At 41.0% G+C, this 17771-nt stretch overlaps 1 protein-coding gene across 1 annotated transcript in view; it reads right to left on the bottom strand.

The window, feature by feature from the left end:
• DNAI3 (dynein axonemal intermediate chain 3) overlaps positions 1 to 16280 on the bottom strand; it is a 145628-nt gene extending 129348 nt beyond the window's left edge. The window contains exons 1-2 of the mRNA XM_068135907.2: positions 16105 to 16280; positions 4877 to 4981 (exon numbers count right to left, since the gene is read on the bottom strand). Of these exons, the coding sequence (XP_067992008.2) occupies positions 4877 to 4981; positions 16105 to 16158 (159 nt within the window). The 5' untranslated portion in view covers positions 16159 to 16280. The remainder of the gene's footprint in view (positions 1 to 4876; positions 4982 to 16104) is intronic.
• Positions 16281 to 17771: the final 1491 nt, after the last annotated feature.

The following is a 17771-nucleotide window of genomic DNA, read 5'->3' as shown; positions in this document are numbered from 1 at the left end:
TAAGTGGGAAATTTTAGATGCTGTGTAGTTCAGGCATTCGAGTATCCCTGGGAGATGTTATCAGGGATTGATACTTATTCACGAAAACATTAGCACAGACCAATAGCGGCCGAGAGGGGAGGAGCTAAGTGCATCATCCGAGCAGGTGGGGGCGGAACCTATAAAAGTAGGTTTAACCAGCGCGGGGGTGAGCAGAAGCCAGGAATCTTGCTGGAAACCTGCACGTGAGTTGCTGCAGTCGGTCTCCGACATGCCCACCCGGCAAGCTGTGCCCCCTCTCCTCGTGCCGGGATATGGCTGTGGCATGGATATTGTTCCTTTGCCTGCTCATAACAGTGCCACACGTCTTAACGACTCTGGTCGGCCATTAATTGAGAACAGGCAAACGGCACAGGATAAGCACGGTGCATTAATACTGGCTCATTGGTTCCACTTGGCACGGTATTGTGGTGGATAGACACGTGATCTGGCCGGAACAACCAAATCCGTTGGCCGCCATGACCGGGTGAATGTGGTTCACTGGGATTCGAGGCGGGCAACCGGACGAACCAGACATTTAAAAAATATATGTGTCTTCTGCTCATTGGCTTCCATGTGCTTGTCATTTAACTCCTTTCTTGTCATATCTTCAATTGACTGCTCACTTGTACTCTTTTTGTTTTCTTTTTTTTGTACATGATCTGAAGCTGGTGGTGGAGCTGCGTTTGTCCCACATTCTTCATTTTGCTTCTTTAATTGTTTTCGTGTTCAGTGTCTAACTCAGGCTCATGGAGAGGCTTGTACATCCATTACCGCCGTATACTGTATTTTCAAATGAATGATAACGATATTAGGAGACAATGGAGAGTAAATTAAACATTATATGGGATTTGAACCTCGTTTCGCAAAATTGGAACCTAGGTTAATACACAGATTTGGCAAAATAAATAAATAAATAAATAAATAAAACGGTATTTTGATTTTTGTTGCTTTACCTGGTTTCATCTATCAAGCAGTTTGACCATTTGCATGTCTGATCGAACCACTCTCTTGAAAAGTTCGCATTTACTTATTCTGTGTGTAAACATGTTCCATTAACCTCTATCACATAACACAAAAGCTTCACTTGAAGTTGCTCTGGAAAATAGATGACTTTATTTATTGTTATATTATTTGTACAATTTTAAACAAATTTGATTTCCTTTTTTATTACCCTCTCCAGAGGAGAGGGTATTGCATTTGGGTCCGTTTGTCTATTTGTCTGCACAATATGAATATAAATATTATTTTCTCTGCAACCGTTTGTCCGATTGACAGGAAATTTTCACCATAAGGTAATTCTAAAGGGTTATAAAGGGTAATTCTAAAGGGTTCTAAAGGGTAATTCTAAAGTGTTCTAAATGGCTATTATAGAGGGTTATAAAGGGTTCTCAAGGGTAATTATAGGGGGTTTTAAAGGATAATTCTGAAGAGTTCTAAAGGGTAAATATAAAGAGTTCTAAAGGGTAATTCTGAAGAGTTCTAAAGGATAATTCTAAAGAGTTCTAAAGGGTAATTCTAAAGAGTTCTAAAGGGTAATTCTAAAGAGTTCTAAAGGGTAATTCTAAAGAGTTCTAAAGGGTAATTCTAAAGGATTCTAAAGGGTAATTCTAGAGGGTTCTAAAGGGTAATTGTAAGGGGTTTTAAAGGGTAATTCTAAAGAGTTCTAAAGGGTTCTAAAGGATAATTCTATAAGAGTTATAAATGGTCATTCTAAAGGGTTCTACAGAGTTTTAAAGGGTCATTCTAAAGAGTTATTAAGGGTTCTAAAGGGGAATTCTAAAGAGTTCTAAAGGGTAATTCTAAAGAGTTCTAAAGGGTAATTCTAAAGAGTTCTAAAGGGTAATTCTAAAGAGTTCTAAAGGGTAATTCTAAAGAGTTCTAAAGGGTAATTATAAAGAGTTCTAAAGGGTAATTCTAAAGAGTTCTAAAGGGTAATTCTAAAGAGTTCTAAAGGGTAATTGTAAAGGATTCTAAAGGGTAATTCTAGAGGGTTCGTTAGGGTAATTTTAAGCGGTTCTAAAGGGTAATTCTAAAGAGTTCTAAAGGGTTCTAAAGGGTAATTCTAAAGAGTTCTAAAGGGTAATTCTAAAGAGTTCTAAAGGGTAATTCTAAAGAGTTCTAAAGGGTAATTCTAAAGAGTTCTAAAGGGTAATTCTAAAGAGTTCTAAAGGGTAATTCTAAAGAGTTCTAAAGGGTAATTTTAAAGAGTTCTAAAGGGTAATTCTAAATAGTTCTAAAGGGTAATTCTAAATAGTTCTAAAGGGTAATTCTAAATAGTTCTAAAGGGTAATTCTAAAGAGTTCTAAAGGGTAATTCTAAATAGTTCTAAAGGGTAATTCTAAAGAGTTCTAAAGGGTAATTCTAAATAGTTCTAAAGGGTAATTCTAAAGAGTTCTAAAGGGTAATTCTAAAGAGTTCTAAAGGATAATTCTAAAGAGTTCTAAAGGGTAATTCTAAATAGTTCTAAAGGGTAATTCTAAAGAGTTCTAAAGGGTAATTCTAAAGAGTTCTAAAGGGTAATTCTAAATAGTTATAAAGGGTAATTCTAAAGAGTTCTAAAGGGTAATTCTAAATAGTTATAAAGGGTAATTCTAAAGAGTTCTAAAGGGTAATTCTAAAGAGTTCTAAAGGGTAATTCTAAATAGTTATAAAGGGTAATTCTAAAGAGTTCTAAAGGGTAATTCTAAATAGTTATAAAGGGTAATTCTAAAGAGTTCTAAAGGGTAATTCTAAAGAGTTCTAAAGGGTAATTCTAAATAGTTATAAAGGGTAATTCTAAAGAGTTCTAAAGGGTAATTCTAAAGAGTTCTAAAGGGTAATTCTAAAGAGTTCTAAAGGGTAATTCTAAAGAGTTCTAAAGGGTAATTCTAAAGAGTTCTAAAGGGTAATTCTAAAGAGTTCTAAAGGGTAATTCTAAATAGTTATAAAGGGTAATTCTAAAGAGTTCTAAAGGGTAATTCTAAAGAGTTCTAAAGGGTAATTCTAAATAGTTATAAAGGGTAATTCTAAAGAGTTCTAAAGGGTAATTCTAAAGAGTTCTAAAGGGTAATTCTAAAGAGTTCTAAAGGGTAATTCTAAATAGTTATAAAGGGTAATTCTAAAGAGTTCTAAAGGATAATTCTAAAGAGTTCTAAAGGGTAATTCTAAATAGTTCTAAAGGGTAATTCTAAAGAGTTCTAAAGGGTAATTCTAAATAGTTATAAAGGGTAATTCTAAATAGTTATAAAGGGTAATTCTAAAGAGTTCTAAAGGGTAATTCTAAATAGTTATAAAGGGTAATTCTAAAGAGTTCTAAAGGGTAATTCTAAAGAGTTCTAAAGGGTAATTCTAAATAGTTATAAAGGGTAATTCTAAAGAGTTCTAAAGGGTAATTCTAAAGAGTTCTAAAGGGTAATTCTAAAGAGTTCTAAAGGGTAATTCTAAAGAGTTCTAAAGGGTAATTCTAAAGAGTTCTAAAGGGTAATTCTAAAGAGTTCTAAAGGGTAATTCTAAATAGTTATAAAGGGTAATTCTAAAGAGTTCTAAAGGGTAATTCTAAAGAGTTCTAAAGGGTAATTCTAAATAGTTATAAAGGGTAATTCTAAAGAGTTCTAAAGGGTAATTCTAAAGAGTTCTAAAGGGTAATTCTAAAGAGTTCTAAAGGGTAATTCTAAATAGTTATAAAGGGTAATTCTAAAGAGTTCTAAAGGATAATTCTAAAGAGTTCTAAAGGGTAATTCTAAATAGTTCTAAAGGGTAATTCTAAAGAGTTCTAAAGGGTAATTCTAAAGAGTTCTAAAGGGTAATTCTAAATAGTTCTAAAGGGTAATTCTAAAGAGTTCTAAAGGGTAATTCTAAAAAGTTCTAAAGGATTATTCTAAAGAGTTCTAAACGGTAATTCTAAAGAGTTCTAAAGCGTAATTCTAAAGAGATATAATGGGTAATTCTAAAGGGTTCTAAAAGGTAATTCTAGATGCTTCTAAAGTGTAATTATAGAGGGTTCTAATGGGTAATTATAATGGGGTTTTTTCGTTTCTCGGCTTTGCCTATTTCATATTAAGAATGCCAAACTGAAGTGCTTCCTTCCTTTTTTAATGGTATTTAAAGATTTTCACAGCATCTTTCAATAAAAGCAAGCCTGCGTATGATGGTACCATAGCCAAATTCCTGGACTAATCCACAAGGGCGAATGCACCAGCAGCTTATTTACATCCAAGTTATTGATGAAGGTATTATGTGAGAGGCAGGCAGGATGGCCTAGAGGTACGCACGCTTTCATCTAAGCTGTCTAGCCTGTGTACGGATCTCAACCCAGCTAAAAACTGTCATCCCGGTGTTTCGCAGGCAGGGTGATTCATCAACGGGTGCCATCCCTCCGATGGATGTTAAACTGGGAATCCCGTCTGCTAGAATTTGTCGGTGGACATTAAAAATCCCACGGTGTCACGGTCTCTAACAAGAGTAGGTGAACCATCGCCGGCACCCTGAACAAGTCACAAATCCCTGCCCTAGCTACTGCTGGGAAGGCAATGTCAAACCACCCAGTACAACCCTTGCCAAGAAACTGTTTTGGCAGCACCGACGCTCCGTAACAGAGTAAGGTACATCAGAATGAGAAGTACTGTGTATGAGAGAATCATTATTTTGCATATTGTGAATTGGTGCAATGAGCAGAAATGATACTTCAATGGTTGGTTGTATGGCAAGGCCACCGTTATGTACGACAGGCTGGCGACATAATTACTGGTGTGTTTTGGTTCCACATGTGTTAATTACAATCAACATTATTCTTAGTTTAAACACCTTGAAGCGTGTTAAAACAAACCTTTGATTCATTGCTTTTCAAACAAACATTCCCACATTAAACCAAACTCACATTCAGAAGTTTGTCTTTGGCTTCCTGCGTTGTTACAAGGAAGAAGTTTTGTCCATATTGGAAGTTGTTGTCATAAACAAGCAGTAGTTCATCGTCTGGGTAATCCTGAAAACAGTAAAGTATTTCTTTTTTTATGAAAATAGAATTTTGTAATTATCTATCTATAATTCCAGTAATCTCTGTCTGTCTGTACGTTTGTCTGTGACCGCTGTTTCTCGACAACCACGGGTCCGATATACTTTTAACTTGCCAGGTATATTGCTGGGGACCCGAGGATGTGCCTTTTCAAGGTTTCATATTAATCGGACAATTACTTACCGAGCTATGTCCAAAAAACGATTCAACCAATCAGAGAGCAGCGAACGATCGCGTGTGCCGAACGTGGCGGGCACACTCTGCCTCGGATGGCACATTTGAGAGCGTATTCATTTATTTCACGTTTGCAAACTATGTTGGCGTTAAACTATGTTTTACAACTAATAAAAACGAATTTGCGATTCATTCGCTTTCCTGCGCGTTTGTGCACGCGATGGCGATTTCTTTACCAAACTCCGGAAGCCGTTCGCTTTGGACCAAACCATTGCATGTAAATAGAGGGGGGGGATTGTCACCACTCGCAAGCCGTTCGCTTTGGACCAAACCATTTCATGTAAATAGAGGGGGGGGATATAATTTTAGATATAGATATAGTACGGGCATGCCCTAGTCTATCTATAATTCCAGTAATCTCTGTCTGTACGTTTGTCTGTGACCGCTGTTTCTCGACAACCACGGGTCCGATATACTTTTAACTTGCCAGGTATATTGCTGGGGACCCGAGGATGTGCCTTTTCAAGGTTTCATATTAATCGGACAATTACTTACCGAGCTATGTCCAAAAAACGATTCAACCAATCACAGAGCAGCGAACGATCGCGTGTGCCGAACGTGGCGGGCACACTCTGCCTCGGATGGCACATTTGACAGCGTATTCATTTATTTCACGTTTGCAAACTATGTTGGCGTTAAACTATGTTTTACAACTAATAAAAACGAATTTGCGATTCATTCGCTTTCCTGCGCGTTTGTGCACGCGATGGCGATTTCTTTACCAAACTCCGGAAGCCGTTCGCTTTGGACCAAACCATTGCATGTAAATAGAGGGGGGCGATTGTCACCACTCGCAAGCCGTTCGCTTTGGACCAAACCATTTCATGTAAATAGAGGGGGGGGATATAATTTTAGATATAGATATAGTACGGGCATGCCCTAGTCTTTCTCAATGGAGAAAATGCAAAAATCCGACATAATTCAAAGATAGTTTAAGATGCATCTCTGTCGTGCTACAATAAAACCCCACACTAATGACTAATTTTTTTTTTTTTTTTCATCATACACTATGCACAATGTTCTCACCAAGCCATTACATGAACATGATGATCACCAGTACAAATGTAGTTGTGCATTCATCAAGTCATAATGTCGCGTGTTATAAGCCAGTCCCCTCCTCCCACATGTAATGGGAGACAGGGTTTTGCAATCTTGTGTGTGTGTGTGTGTATATGTATATATGCTAATCTTGTATGCTAGGATACAGCAGCATGCCAAAAACCGTTATAAATGACAGTTTGAACATTCGAAGTGCAGTTTGATCGAAAGGTAGGTGGTGTGGTCATGTTGGTTGGTCGATTGATGTATTTAAGGGTAAGATGTGAATGATTTAATGATATTATCATATCATAGAGTGTGTAAGAAAAATTATAAATATATGATAACACATTAAATCCTATTGCAAGCAACTCAGGCGGGCGGATGGAGGGCTTCCTCGCGCCGGAGCTTGGAGCCACGTGTGGACGGTGGACAAGACGACGGACAGACACCACATTTCCCCACACGAGGTTTTGGACAACTGCTGGGCTCTTGGAAGCTGAAGGCCACATTGGACTTGACGGTAGAGAATCGAAAGGAGGCCGTCTAATCTGCTCGCCTCACGCTTGTTGTGTCTTCGACGCGCGGTGTTCTACACCGCCATTTTGGAGCACTTTCCGCATGAGTGGCTACCCCAGTTTCAACAGCCGTCAAGCTCCTGAAAGTACTCTTTGGGACGCCAAGCTAAGTGCCGGCTGAAGGGGTTTATTTTCATTTTATCTTTCCCTTGACGCCGCCCCCCCCCCCCCCCCCCAGAATTTCCATGTTTTAAACGTTTCCCGGTGTGTACCCTGGATAAGAATAGGTACACCGTATCCCTGCGTGTCGTAAGAGACGACTAAGAGGGTTGGCGTCAGGAAGGGCATCCGGCCATAAAAACATTGCCTCAAAAAAGGGAACCATGACAATTACAACTACATATGGGCAGAGTACAGCCCGAAGTGGAGATCGGTTTCTGAGGTTTGGGACATGGAATGTAGGGACAATGAACAGGGAGATCAGGAGAAGTGGAGGAAGTATTGGTCAGAAGAAGAGTGGACATATGTTGTGTGCAAGAGACGAGATGGAAGGGAAGTGGTGTGAGAATGGTGAAGGGTAGGCAGGGACAGAAATACAAGTTTGTGTGGCAAGGGTGCCTGGAGGGCGTGAATGGTGTTGGTGTCCTGTTTTCTGAGGAGTTTGTAGACAGTGTGGTGAGTGTGACGAGAGTGAGTGATAGGTTGATGATGGTGAAAATGATGATTGGAAAGCTCTTGGTGAACGTCATCTCGGGATATGCTCCGCAGGTTGGTCGAAGCGATGAAGGAAAGGACAAGTTCTGGTGTGCGATAGAGAAGCTGATGGAAAACGTGAAAGATGAGGAAGTTGTTGTGGTAGGAGGAGACCTAAATGGACATGTGGGAAGGAGTATGGATGGTTTTGACGGAGTTCATGGGGGTTACGGATATGGTGTGAGAAATGGAGAAGGTGAAAGGATTTTGGAGTTTCTGATGGAGCTGATTTGTTGATTTGTAATACTCAGTTCCAGAAAGAGGATAATAATCTTGTTACATACACGTCAGGTGGGTCGACGACAACCGTTGACTACCTGATGGTGCGTAGGCGAGATAGGGTGCACCTCCGGGACACAAAGGTGATCCCGGGGGAGGAGGCTGTTTCACAGCACCACTTGGTTGTCTGCGACGTAAGGGTGAAAGGTGCGAGGAGAGCTCGGCGAGTGATGTACCAACCGAGAATGAAGGTGTGGAGGTTGAAAGAGGTGACAGTAAGGGAGGCATTAAAAGAGAGGCTGAGTAGGGTAGAGGATGATGTGGTTGAGCTTGAAAGTGGTTGGATGTCGATGAAAGCTAGTCTGTTGGGAGCCGTTGGTGAGGTATGTGGATGGACAAAAGGACCACCGAGGCACTCGGAAACATGGTGGTGGGATGATGAAGTTGGAAAGAGGATTGACGAGAAGAGGAAGAAGTTCAAGGAGTGGCAGAAGGCGAAGGGTACGGGAGTAGAAACAGCAGAGCACGAAAGTTATAAGGCAGCCAGGAAGGCTGCAAAGAAAGAGGTAGCAAAGGCACAGGAGGCATGTAGGAAAATGTTCAGAGAACGTTTGGATTCGGAAGAGGGTCAGAAAGCAGTATTCAGGATTGCAAAGCAGATAGCGAAAGAGAGGTGTGATGTGATGGGGGTGAGTTGCTTGAAGGATGAAGTGGGACAAATCGTTGTCGACCCAGATGGAATTAAAGGAAGATGGAAAAGATATATGGAAATGCTGTTGAATACAGAGAATGAATGGGATGGCAACATAGAGAGTAACCCTGTTTTAGGACCGGCAGAGAAGATAACTGAGAAGGAAGTTGAGGAAGCGATAAAAGCAATGAAGGGTAGAAAAGCGGGAGGGCCGACGGGAGTTGTGGGAGATATGTTGAAGGCAGCAGGAAGTTGGGGTGTGAAGAGAATGACAGAGATCTGTAATCTGGTGGTGAAAGAAGGCCGCATTCCAGTGGATTGGGAACTGAATACCCTCGTCCCTCTATACAAGGGGAAAGGTGACCCTCTGGAGTGTGGCTCGTACCGAGCGATAAAGTTATTGGAGCATGGAATGAAGGTATTGGAAAGGGTGTTGGAGAGGAGGATAAGGAAGAAAGTGAAGATCGACGAAATGCAGTTTGGATTCATGCCAGGAAGAGGAACGACATACACGCTTTTCATTGTGAGGCAGTTGCAGGAGAAGTACATGGAGAAGTGGAAGAAGTTGTTTCTTGGGTTTGTTGATCTGGAGAAAGCCTTCGATAGGGTACCACGCAAAGTATTGACATGGGCATTGAGGAAGTTAGGAGTGGAGGAATGGTTGATCAGAGTAGTGATGGCAATGTACAAAAGAGCGTGCACAGCTGTAAGGACGAAGGACGGGAACAGTGGTGAGTTTGAGGTGAAGGTGGGAGTGCATCAGGGGTCGGTACTAAGTCCACTACTATTTGTAGCTGTGATGGAGGTGCTGGCTCAGAACGTAAAGGAGGGTTTACCGTGGGAGTTGTTGTATGCAGATGATCTGGTGTTGATTGCGGAAAGTATGGATGGACTGAAGGAAAAGATGAACACGTGGAAGGAATGTATGGAGACAAAAGGTCTGAAGGTGAATATCGGAAAGACGAAGGTGATGGCAAGTGGTGAAGCATGTGGTGAGGTGGAAAGAACTGGGAAGTGGCCCTATGCTGTGTGTAGGAAGGGTGTCGGAGTGAACTCCATTCAATGTACAATGTGCGCTGAGTGGGTTCATCAAAAATGTAGTGGTCTGAGAGGGTCATTAACCAGTGTGGCAGCTACATTCAAATGTAAGGTGTGCACAGAGGGAGCTGCAGATGGCGGAAATGTTGAGTTGGATCTTGGAGACGGCGTGAAGCTGGAAGGTGTGAAAACATTTTGCTACCTCGGAGACATGCTGAATGGAGAAGGTGGATCAGACTCGGCAACGGTTGCTCGAGTGAGATGTGCATGGAAGAAGTTTCGGGAACTGAGTGGCGTGCTGATGATGAGGGGAGTGTCGTTGAAGCTGAAGGGAAAGGTGTATGCTGCATGTGTGAGAAGTGTTATGATTTATGGGAGCGAGACATGGGTAATGAACGTAGAGCAGCAACGAAGGTTGGAAAGGGTGGAAATGCGAATGGTTCGACGGATGTGCAGAGTATCGTTGAGAGAGAGGAAGACAAATGTTGAATTGCGAAAGATGATGGGAATAGAGCCTGTGATTGATGCTGTGAAGAGGAACAGGTTGAGATGGTTTGGTCATGTGTTGAGGAAGGATGAAAGTGACTGGTTGAGAAGAGTGATGGAAATGAATGTAGAAGGAAGCAGAGGACGGGGAAGACCGAGAAAGACTTGGCTAAAGATGGTGGAAGAAGAAATGCGGGCAAGGGGGTTAACAAGGAGAGATGCAGAAAATAGGGCAAAATGGAGAAGATTGTCATGGGGACCGCAAGGCTAACCCCCGCTCTAGGAGGGAAAATGGCCTTTAAAATGCATGTTGTTGTTGTTGTTTGATGGGTTCACTGACTGCCTGGACGCAACTGAGGTTGTGGATCTACTGATGTACCATCTATTGATGTGGATCCATGATCGAGGTTGTGGATCCGCCGTTTGGATAGGTCCTGGGCTGAAAGAATTGAAACCTCGAGGAAGAACGGTGCCCAGCTGATGATCCATGCAGTCGGGAAACTAGTCAATTGCTTACGGGTTAAGGTTCTTGCTTTAGGTGGAGAAACTATGTTTGAGGTTTACAATTTAAATAAAGTTGAATGTGGGATGTTGTAAAATTAACATCATTTACAACAATCCTTTAAATTATTTAAGTTTAGGTACAACCGATACTGTACAATTAATTAAATGTGTGTGTGTGTGTGTGTGTGTGTGTGTGTGTGTGTGTGTGTGTGTGTGTGTGTGTGTGTGTGTGTGTTTGTGTGTGTGTGTGTTTATATGTCTGTGAATGAAAGAGAGGGATAGAATTGTGAGGAACAGAAATGAAAAAACGAGATGTGTGTGTGTGTCTGTCCAGGCCATAACTTTTTTTTACCATTTCAGCTTTTGTCATCAAATTTTCAATAAACCTTTGTTAAGATAATAAACCACCTTTAGAAGCCATTTTTCCCCGCAGAGCGGGGGTTGGCCTTTTTGGGCACCGTGGTCCCCTTTTTGAAGCAATGTTTTATGGCCGGATGCCCTTCCTGCCGCCAACCCTGTTCGTCGCCTCTTGCGACACAGAGAATTACCAGTGAACTGGTACTCAATTTGCCGACTTCGGAAGGATGACAGGCTGAGTCAACCCCCCTGGCGTTAGTTCAACGATCGACCGGGATTCAAACCCAGGGTCCTCGGATCCCATGCCAGCACCTTAACCGCTAAGCCAACACCAGGCTCTTTGTTATGAGAATATGGAGAAATAATTAATAATTGGGTCAAAATGTGAAAGGGAAAAGTCATAGTGACTATAAACAGCCCTTAGTAGCCCGACCACAGCACGTCAAGCGCAAGACTCCCGGGTTGTTGTTTTTTAATCGCTTCCGTGTTTATTTATTATCCTCACCAGAGGAGAGGGTACTGCATTTGGGTCTGTTTGTTTGTTTGTCTGTCTGTTTGTCCGCACAGAATAAGTATGCCTCTCTCTGCAACCATTAGTCTGATTGACAGGAAATTTTCAGCATAGGAGCACCTCATCCTATTTTTTTTTTAATGATAATTATGACGTCATAGGTCACGTGGTACAAACCCATCGCCATCTTGCAAAAACCAAAACCATCTTGGAAAAAACAAAAAACCTTGCACCTCTATATCTCCGAAAGTGCTGAATAGAAATAATTGAGACATGGCTCATTGTAAAGAACTCTCTCTGGGGAATAAAATATGTTAATGATGATGTCATCAGCACCTTCATTATGACGTCATAATTCGACAAGTAGAACGCTTGATCCGATCAGTTTGAAGTTTATTGAGCATGATCTACACAGAAAATGATATGGGAGAATTACACTACTCACAATAAGTTAGGGATATTGGCAGGTTCTTCGGTGTGGTTGATTTTGTGTCTTAATTATGTTGAAAAAAGTTGTTGGTCCTAATTCTATGGTTATTAATGTGCGAAAAAATACTGCATTCTTGATTTCAATACCCTAACCCTAACCCCTATAAAAAAAATAAACTCACTCCCACAATATCCCTAACTTATTGTGAGTAGTGTATATTGATGACGTCATTGGTCACGTGTTTTGGCAGCCATCTTGCATTGAACATAAATCTACATCGCCAATAAACCACACAATCACAGCAGCTAATAAACACCCCACAAAATACACCATACAAACACGTCCTGACGAGGGTCTGCAATCTCTGATTGCTCTTTCGTATTTACCATTGTGCTTCAGTGTGTCTCGGCCATAACTTTTTTTTAAACCAATTGAGCTTTTTCATCAAATCTCCAACAAGCCTTTATGATGAGAATATGTAGAACATAAATGAATAAAATGTACAACTTTTTTTAACTGTCGTTTTCACCAAGCAGGTGGCCTTTGCATTCTGAGATGCATTCTAGTTGATTGGTTTATTGGATACAAGGCAATTTAAGGTCCTGGCCTAGCCCGACCAATCCTACTTTAAATTTCCCACGCACTCATCTCCCCTCCATTCTTTCTCCTATCTGAATTCTTTATTTTCCATTTCTCCAACATATTTTCCTCAATATATCTCCAGCTCTCATTACATATGTAGTACTTATCGATCCACTTTATGTTTGGTTGGGAAGTGGATTCTTTTCGATGCACCATATTGTCACGTAAGTGGGACGAGAGATGCTCGATGGAGTGTTAAGAAGGTTAAGCAATGTCCTTCAAGGAGGGATCTATGCACCCATAGCAAATGTCACTCCACACAATCATGGAGCTGATTAAATGGCTCATACAGTATACCTGAGCGAATCAAGAGGTAAAAACTAACACATGGAGGAAAGATTATGCTGCAGTGCCTGTTTACAAAAGCAGATGTCTTCATTGCAACGAATAGCTTAATGATGGGAAGCAAAGGGTGGTGGTGAGTGGGAGGATGTCTAGCAGAGAGGATGTAAGTAGTTGGGGTACCTCAGGGATCAGTCCTGGTATCATTATTATTCATAATTTATATCAACGATTTGGAACATGGGGTTAACAGTAAGCTTTCGAAATATACAGATGACACAAAGCTTCGAGGTAATGTTGACAGCAGAAAGATTGGGGGAAGCGGGGGAGAGAGGGGTGTCAGATTCAGGAAAGTCTGGATACCTTAATGGAATTGGCAAAATATTGGCAGATGCAGGTCTACACAAGCATGTGTAAGGTGCTGGGGTGGGTAAGAATAATGAAAGCCGGGATTCTTTAATGCAGGGGGCAATCTTGGAGTATATGACACATGAGAAGGATCTAAGGGTTGTAATAGATGTGGGGCGAGGGGGAGTAAGCAGACAGCACACTGCCACACACACATAGGTAATGCTATTGGGGTTTTAGGTTGTATTCGTAGGTGGATAGATAAAAAAAAAAATCAAAAGAGGTATTGTTAAGCAGTCTACAGGATTTTATTGAGGCCGTATCTATAAGATTTTATTCCGTTTTGGTCACCACATCTGAAGGACACAGCTGCCACAGCGAGGGTCCAGTGTAGGGATACTAAATTGATTATGGGGCCCGCTAGACTAAGCCTTGAAGAGCGGCTGACGGAAACAGGACTTTATATATTAGAAAGGAGTAGATTATGAAGGGATCCGATAGAGATGTTTAAGGTAATGAAGGGTATAAACGAAATAGATGCAGAAGAGTTATTCAGCATAATATAAAGTAATATGACGAGGGGGCAGAGCCTGAATAAACAAGAGGATGGTTCGGACAGTACTGCAGTAAAGCAGGGGTCTTTCCAGAAGGACAACCATCACTGCGACACTCCACCGATCTGGGCTTTATGGCCGAGTGGCCAGACGGAAGCCTCTCCTCAGTGAAAGACACATGAAAGCCCGCTTGGAGTTTGCAAAAAAGCACCTAAAGGACTCTCAGACTGTGAGAAACAAGATTCTGTGGGGCGGCCAGCTCGAGGAAGAGTCCTGGTTGTTCCAAACTTCATCCATTTAAGAATTATGGAGGCCACTGTGCTCTTGGGAACCTTCAATGCAGCAGAATTTTTTTTTGTAGGCTTCCCCAGATCTGTGCCTCGACACAATCCTGTCTCTGAGCTCTGCAGGCAGTTCCTTCGACCTCATGGCTTGGTTTTGCTCTGATATGCATTGTCAGCTGTGAGACCTTATATAGACAGGTGTGTGCCTTTCCAAATCATGTCCAATCAATTGAATTTACCACAGGTGGACTCCAATCAAGGTGTAGAAACATCTCAAAGATGATCAAGAGAAATGGGAGGCACCTGACCTAAATGTCAAGTGTCATAGCAAAGGGTCTGAATACTTATGTCAATGTGATATTTCAGTTTTTTCTTTTTAATAAATTTGCAAAATTTCTAAAATCTTGTTTTCTCTTTGTCATTATGGGGTATTGAGTGTAGATTGATGAGGGAAAAAATGAATTTAAATGATTTCAGCAAAAGGCCGCAACATAACAAAATGTGAAAAAAGTGAAGGGGTCTGAATACTTTCTGAATGCACTATGTATTTCTTGGGTTAGCAGTGGAACAAAACAAAAAAAGCTGAAAAAAATACGAAATCTTTGCTTATTCCACACAGAAATCCAAAAATGGACCGGACAATATTATTGGCACCTTTTAGAAGTTGTTAGAACTAATTAGATTTCAAGCAGGGGATTCTCCTTTACTTTGGAATTGAACTCACCTGTGGTGAGATGCAGGTGCTTGGAATATAAAAATCACTCATTCAAAACCAGTTTGAATAGAGAAAAGGAGTCATTCTGCTGTTTTCTGTCACTGTGTGTACACCGCAATGAGGATGGAGAAAATAAAGAGAACCAGAGAATTGTCTGAGGAGGGCAGACACAAGATTGTCGCCAAGCATGGACAATCTCAAGGCTACAAGTCCATCTGCAGAGACCTTGATGTTCCTCTGTCCACCGTACACAATGTAATCCAGAAGTTTAAAGCCCATGGCACTGTAGCCAACCTCACTTGACGTGGCCGCAAGAGAAAACTTGATCAAAGATTGTAGCGAAGGATTGTTTGAATGGTGGAGTAAGCACCGCGATCAACAGCCAAACACATTCAAGCTGACCTTCAGACACAAGTTACGGCAGTTTCAACTCAAACCATCCGTCGCCAACTCAATGAAAGGGGGTTCTATGGTAGGAGACCCAGGAGGACACCACTGCTGAGAAAGCCAGACTGGAGTTTGTCAAAGCACACCTGAAAAAGCCAAAATCCTTCTGGGGACAATGTTCTGTGGACAGATGAGACCAAATAAGAGCTTTTTGATGAAGCACATAACTCTATGTTTACAGAAAACAAAATGAATCCTTCAAAGAAAAGAACACCTTCCCTACAGTCAAACATGGAAGAGGTTCAATGATGTTTGGGGTTGCTGTGCTTCCTCTGGCACTGCGTGCCTTGAATGTGTGCATGGCATCATGAAATCAGGAGATTACCAAGCCATTTGGGAGCGCAATGTTCAACCCAGTGTCAGAAAGCTGGGTCTCTTTCGTAGGTCATGGGTCTTGCAGCAGGACAATGACCCCAAACAGACTTCAAAAAGCACCCATGAATGGTTCAAGACAAAACGCTGCACTGTTCTGAAGTGGCTGGCAATGAGTCCAGATCTAAATCCCATTGAACACCTGTGGGGAGATCTGAAAACAGCAGTTGGGAGAAGGCACCCTTCAAATCTGGGAGAACTGGAGCAGTTTGCACAAGAAGATTGGGACAAACTGCCAGTGGAGAGGTGTAGGAAACTCATTCATGGCTATAGGAAGCACTTGACTGAAGTTATTTTTTCCAAAGGCCGTGCTACCAAATATTGAGTCTCGGGTGCCAATAATTTTGTCAATGCCATTTCTTTGTATTTTCGATTTAAAAGTATATATTAAGTTCTGAATCTGAAACAAAGGTTCTGTCATATTAACAGTGAAATAAAGAATTGTGGAGACAAAATACTTTTGTCAATTTCAACGTATTTTTAGAGAAAATCGTGAGTTATTTGAAAAATGGCAACGGTGCCAATATTTTTGGCCACGACTGTATGTAGTGTTGAAGAGGCATTCATACACTTACTTGTATTTATGGCGCCACATTACGATGTTTATTTATCTGTACATGATAATTATAAAATCGACAGAAGTCTTTACAATCAACACAAAACAACTTGCCAGAATAATCTGCTTGGCTGGGTGGAAATCTGACACAGCTGCACGTGTCTTCATGTCTGAAATGATGTCATCCTTGTGTAGAACCTTCAAAGGATTCTCCGCTGAAACGTCTTCTTCCACACAACAGTGAAACAATTCCTGTGTTTTCGTTGTCAGGAATATTGGGAAGTAGGTTGCCACAACTGTGAAGATCCCAAAAATTCACACTCAAATACTACTGCAAATTACACTTGATCAGTTTTTCATGTTTGAATAGTTATAAAAGACATGAGAAAATCCCTGTACCTTAAAGTACTCTAACACAACTGAAGTGTAATTCAGTGATGTGACATTATAAATCCCAACTAACTCGTGCATCCCCGTATTTTAAAAAAAAAGTTTTTAGAAATTCAGGTTCAGGCAAATTCAAGTCGGGAATTAAAGACTTGGTGAAAAGCCAACGACCTTAGTTGTACATATAATAATTCATTTTCTCCTCCTTGGCCATGTCCAAAGCTGTTTCGAACGTACGCAGCTATCTGTGAAGGATAGTGGGACAATGGGACATATCATGCAGTTCCGTGTGCATGGACAAGTCTGCTCCAAGTCCTGTCTGACAATGAGGTTGAGGACTGTTGTTGTTGTTTTTTTGCAGTCTCAAAGTTTTCCCCTCATCACAACGCATGTATGAAAGATAGCAATAAGTGAGTGCAAAAGGCTTACGTATGAGAAAATCAGGCAGAAATGCACAGAGCACAAATTAGGTAATTAAGTGAAAGCCCACCAGGTGTGAGAGTCTTGGTGGGATAATAATCACGATTGGCAGAGAAATAAGAACAAACAAGAAAGAGTAATCAGAGATTGCAGACCCTCGCCAGGGTGTGTTTTTTGTGGTTTTTAAGGCTTCCATGTTAAAACAAATATGGCGGCCAAACCACATTACCGATGACAAAAAAATCTCCACCAATTTATCCCTAGATGACTCGTAAGAAATTTCATCTTGATCGGATGAAGTTTTGTATTTGTCGAATTATGACGTCATAATGGAGGCACCTATGACATCATCATTAACATATGTTATTCCCCATGGAGAGTTCCTTACAATGAGCCATGTCTCGATTATTCTCTGCAGCGATTTCGGAGATATAGAGGTGCAAAGTTTTTCGTTTTTTCCAAGATGGCGCCCATACTACATGACATATGACGTCATAATTATCATTAAAAAAAATTATACAGGGGGAGTTGCACCTACGATTAAAAATTTCCTGTCAATCGGACCAACGGTTGCAGACAAAATCATATTTATTCTGTGCGGACAAACAAACAGACAGACAAACGTACTCAAATGCAATACCCTCTCCTCTGGCGAGGGTAAAAAGGAGCAAAACCTTTGTAAATAGTGAGGAAATACATACGTATGAATGAAGTAAACAATTATGTGAATATATAGTAAGGCCGTGGACATTAAACATGAATGTCACAGATATGTAGGCAAATGACATTGATAAATATGTAATCAGCATGAATACAAAGCGTGAGTAGCTCGGAATTACAACGTAAACAGAAGGGATGTGAAGGGGTTTTTTTTGTTTTTTTTGTATACAGAATCGAGGCTCGTGTAAGAGCTAACACATTGAACATGAAAACAAGCACAGACACATAAAACATGCAATGAAGGGAGCGGGAGA

Source organism: Myxine glutinosa, chromosome 1, assembly GCF_964187855.1.
Source record: "Myxine glutinosa chromosome 1, kmMyxGlut1.1, whole genome shotgun sequence".
Lineage (NCBI taxonomy): Eukaryota > Metazoa > Chordata > Myxini > Myxiniformes > Myxinidae > Myxine > Myxine glutinosa.
This window is presented reverse-complemented; position numbering and strand designations above follow the sequence as displayed.